The following is a 4,930-nucleotide window of genomic DNA, read 5'->3' as shown; positions in this document are numbered from 1 at the left end:
GGAAGGGATCATGCTCAGCAAAATAAACCAGAAAGAAAAAGAGAAATACCAGATGGTCTCACTCATAGCAGGAATTTAGTAAACCATAAGGGACCAGGAAAAAGACTAATTATAATAAAGTTAAAATCAACAAGCAACAAGCAACTATAAACCAGAGACTACAGAGAGGGGAGGAGGGAGTAGGATCAAAACAAAGGGGGGATGGGAATTGTATGGGGACTATAACCAAGATGAAAATGCATATATTGTGCAAAAATGAAATATGATGTAAAAAATATATAAAAATTAAAAAAATTAATTATCCATGGAAGTATAGTGTAAAGATGTTCACATTCAGAGAGGGAGAAGAAATTATATCAAAAAATGTTAAGAATTTATGAATACCAAAATATTCTCATGTTTTCCAGGAAAAAAATATCTTTTCATTCACTAACCAGCAGCATGCTATTTTTTCAGGAACCCTCCATTCAGAAGCAATGCAGTGGCACTTCCCTTTTCCCACACAAAATGGAACACAAGAGACTACCTAACTGAAGAAATTACAGCTCTGCACAACTGAGAGACAATCAAATCTAAGTAGCTTCCAGCAGCAGGGAAATAACCAACAGCTTCTCCACAGCATAGACTAGAAGGGGCCAAACATGAACATCACTAACTGTACCACAGAAGCCGGCGTGGCTGTGAGACCCAAGACAGTCACAGAGAAGATGCTCATTTCCATGACTCTAGTGATCATCACCACCCTGACCATGTTGCTGAACTTGGCCGTAATTATGGCCATCTGTACCACCAAGAAGCTCCACCAGCCGGCCAACTACCTGATCTGTTCTCTGGCCGTGACAGACCTGCTGGTGGCCGTGCTCGTCATGCCCCTGAGCATCATGTACATTGTCATGGAGAGCTGGAAGCTCGGGTACTTCATCTGCGAGGTGTGGCTGAGCGTGGACATGACCTGCTGTACCTGCTCCATCCTCCACCTCTGTGTAATTGCCCTGGACAGGTACTGGGCCATCACTAACGCTGTGGAGTATGCCAGGAAGAGGACCACCAAGAGGGCTGGACTCATGGTCCTCACGGTCTGGACTATCTCCATCTTCATCTCCATGCCTCCTCTGTTCTGGAGGAGCCACCGCCAACTCAGCCCGCCCCCTAGTCAGTGCACCATCCAGCATGACCACGTCATCTACACCATTTACTCCACTCTTGGGGCATTTTATATTCCCTTGACCTTGATATTGATTCTCTATTACCGGATTTACCACGCGGCCAAGAGCCTTTACCAGAAAAGGGGATCAAGCCGGCATTTGAGCAACAGAAGCACAGATAGCCAGAATTCTTTCGCAAGTTGCAAACTTACACAGACATTCTGTGTGTCCGATTTCTCCACCTCAGACCCCACCACAGAGTTTGAAAAGATGCACACCTCCATCAGGATCCCTCCCTTTGACAACGATCTAGATCACCCAGGAGAACGCCAGCAAATTTCCAGTACCAGGGAGCGCAAGGCAGCACGCATCTTGGGGCTGATTCTGGGTGCATTCATTTTGTCATGGCTGCCGTTTTTCATCAAAGAGTTGATTGTAGGTCTGAGCATCTATACCGTGTCCTCTGAAGTGGCTGATTTTTTGACATGGCTTGGCTATGTCAATTCTCTGATCAATCCTCTACTCTACACAAGTTTTAATGAAGACTTTAAGCTGGCTTTTAAAAAGCTCATCAGGTGCCGAGAACATACGTAGGTTGTAAAAAGCCAAAAGGCATGACTTTTGCCAGCCTCGTGAGTGGACGAGGGTAAGGGATGCAACTTATTAATTCCTGAACACAGTTGGTTCAGGAGAGTTTGTGAGTATGTGTAGTCTTGTGATTTTTTTTTTGTTTTGTTTTGTTTGAGACCTGTTATTTGGTGTGCTGTTTTCTACCTCTGGTCTTACTTGTGGTACATAATTTCAAATAAACATTATCATTTAAAAAACCCAGACCTTTCATAGAAGTAATAATAAGGTAAAAAACTACCTACCTTTCTAGTCATTTCAGTTAACCCTGCAGTTAATGAATGCCAAAATAAATCTTCATTTGCAGAATTTTTTATTAGAAATCAATGAAATCAAATATTAGAAATCAAATATCTGATAACTTGCCCTCATGTGGCATTAGATCTGAGATTATGGCTCCATATGCATACAACTTCCAGTGAGAATTGCATGGCTACATAAAGTATTAAAAAAAAAATGGTGTGCTGTTTTCTACTGCTTTGCAGATCTAAGCTAGAATCATTTGCTGTGACTACATAGCCTACTTCTTTTAGGCACAAATAGTACAGCTGGTGTGTCATTTTTAGTTTATGATTAGACAAGTTTCTTCATTCTCTAAAAAAAAGCCTGAAATGAATGTATTGGCACTTCCCCAGGTCTTTGACTATGAATAATAAACATGAGCAAACACAAGAGTCAAAATCCATTTCAGTCAAGGTATTGCTCTATTACCTGACAGACACTGTGGGCCTGCTCCCATTCTAAGCTATGCTTTAAGCTAAGCCTCAACTATACTCTCATTCAGCAGGATTGGGGCAGGAGTACACGCCAAATTTAGGGAAATTTTTAAGAAGCTTAATGGGGCACAGTGATCAAATGAGAGAATATATTAACTGAACAACTTTTTCTGGAGAGTGTTACTCATTAAATTATACCAGTCGTGCCCTTTGAAAGAAATAAAAAGTTGAAAATCTATGTTCACAGCAAAAACCACCCATCAGGAAATGAGTGTGAAGTGTGTCTCCTGGAATCACTGTGGCTTCCACATCAGACTACACCCTGTGGCTGGGAGGCTGCGGGCAGGACCTGAGGCCACAAAGTGTGTGGCCTGATTCTGCCTCATCTGACCTGGAGTGACTGCTCTAGTCATGTGGAGGAGCCCACCACTAAGTCAAGAGTAAGGACAGAAAGGACTGAAAGCTTATAAATTCTTGTGTACGCCTAAGTAAGTGACTGTCTAAATTTCTGCTCAGCTCATCCTCAGCCTCTCCCCATCACCTCTCCACAGACCATCTCTCTTCTTTGTCTACTGACAAGACATTGATTTTCCCCCTTCCATCTATTCCCTCTCAATATATTGCTCCATTTCCCCCCCTTTCTCTGCTTTTCCAACCCTCTCAATTCAAGCCCCTTTCTTTCCCTATTCTACCCTAATCTCACCAATTAACACAAGTTTAACAAGTGTCTAGAGCACTGGAACAAACTTCTTATGGCCCTACTTCCCCACCAAGCTCCTGCTTCATCTCACCCCTAACCATACTAGATGAGTTTCTCCCATCAGTTGTCCACTTATTCTGCCTCTGCTTCTCACCTTTCACTGATTTTTCTGTCCTTTGCTATCTAAGGATGCTCTTCCCAAGCCTCCCCAGACTGATCTCCCAAAGGTGATTTGCCAGCAGGAAATCTAGTGGGTTTCCCTGTGTCCTTATCTGCTCTCTCTTCTCTCCTGACTTGTGTAGGTCCATGCGTGCAGTATCCTCTCCTCTCCTCATTCTCTATCTCCTCATTCTTTGTATCCTTATCTTCATTCTGGGACTTTTTCTTCAGCAATCACCTCCTGTATCGCCATGCTCCTTTCCAACTTTTATCATTTTTTTTTAATTTTCTTTTTATTTATATATTTTTTACATCATTGTTCATTTTTAAACAATATTTGCTTCCCCCCGCCAGGTGTACTCCCCATAGAATTTCCTTCACCAATGCACCCGTGCATTTCGACAATTAGCTCCATGCTCGTGGCTCTTGCATGTGTGTCTTTAGTTCCAATCTCTCTTTCTTAAACTCCAGACCCATGAATTATGTCTGGTGAACATCTTCCTATGAATACTCGGTTGGTGCTTCAAACACAGCCTTTCTAAACTGAACTCATGATTATTTGTCCTTATTCAGACTTCTCATTGTTCTCAGTCTGATTACAAGATTTTCATGCTTTTTATCATTCCTATTAGATAAATATACCTCTCTCTTTATGCTTGTCTCTCACATCCAGATGGTCTTAAAGTCTTGTCCATTTACCTCTACAGAAATGTTTGCATCTGTCTCCTTCCCTAGTCTTTATGGTCTGTCTTCTCCCCTGGACCAAATCTTCTTATCTAATCCATCTACCTCAGGACTCCTCCTTTTGTAATTCTGCCTCAACACACCTGTAGGCTACATCTTCCTAAAACAGTGGTCTGAGAGTGCCATCTCCAGAGCAGCCACATGAGCATCGCCCTGGAACTTGTTCAAAATGCAAAGTCTAGGGCCACCCTGAAGACCTACTGAATCAGAAATTCTGCTGGGGGAGGGACCAGAAGTTTATTATCTCTGTCTTAACAAACCTTTCAAGAGATTTTATTGAGTTTGAGAATCACTATCCTAGAACATACTGCTGATTTTTAATTACAGTACTCAAAATCCTACACTATTTTCCCATCAGAATAAAATATATTAAGATTCCTTAGTACAACATTTCAGGTTCCTTCACTATGTGACTAAACTACCTTTCCAGACTGGTCTCACTGCTTCTTCTCACCCACCTCATATTCTAGAAAAGTATAGATTTTTCTTGCATTTCCTGAACTCTCCAAACATTTGTTCCCTCTGCTTCAGAAACCTGACCCTGTTGCTTCACATCCTTCTTCCATCAATCTTTCATCATGTAGCTCAAATGGAACCTCTCTTGTGAAGTCTTCCTGGAATCCTTCCTCCTCCTCTGCCATATGGAAATCTCTCCCAGCTCTGTGCTCCCCCTAGAACCTTACTTGTATCTCTATTATCATATCCATCCTATCTGTAGTGTGTTTATTTGTGTTTTTCTGCTGTCTGCCCTAGTAGATTGTAAGCTCCTTGAGGGCAGGAACTGTATCTATTTCATCTGTGTATCTCTAGAGACTCCTACAGTGTTTTATACACAGCAG

At 42.0% G+C, this 4,930-nt stretch overlaps 1 protein-coding gene across 1 annotated transcript; it reads left to right on the top strand.

Moving 5' to 3' along the window:
- Positions 1–641: 641 nt before the first annotated feature.
- On the top strand, positions 642–1,739 carry HTR1E (5-hydroxytryptamine receptor 1E; the record flags this gene model as incomplete). The annotated part of the gene is made up of 1 exon (XM_084227914.1): positions 642–1,739. One exon carries the CDS (start codon positions 642–644, stop codon positions 1,737–1,739), a length of 1,098 nt encoding a protein of 365 aa, XP_084084040.1.
- Positions 1,740–4,930: the final 3,191 nt, after the last annotated feature.

Source organism: Talpa europaea, assembly GCF_964194135.1.
Source record: "Talpa europaea genome assembly, chromosome: 2".
NCBI lineage: Eukaryota > Metazoa > Chordata > Mammalia > Eulipotyphla > Talpidae > Talpa > Talpa europaea.
Note: the sequence above shows the minus strand (reverse complement) of the source record. Positions and strands in the feature narration are given on the sequence as shown.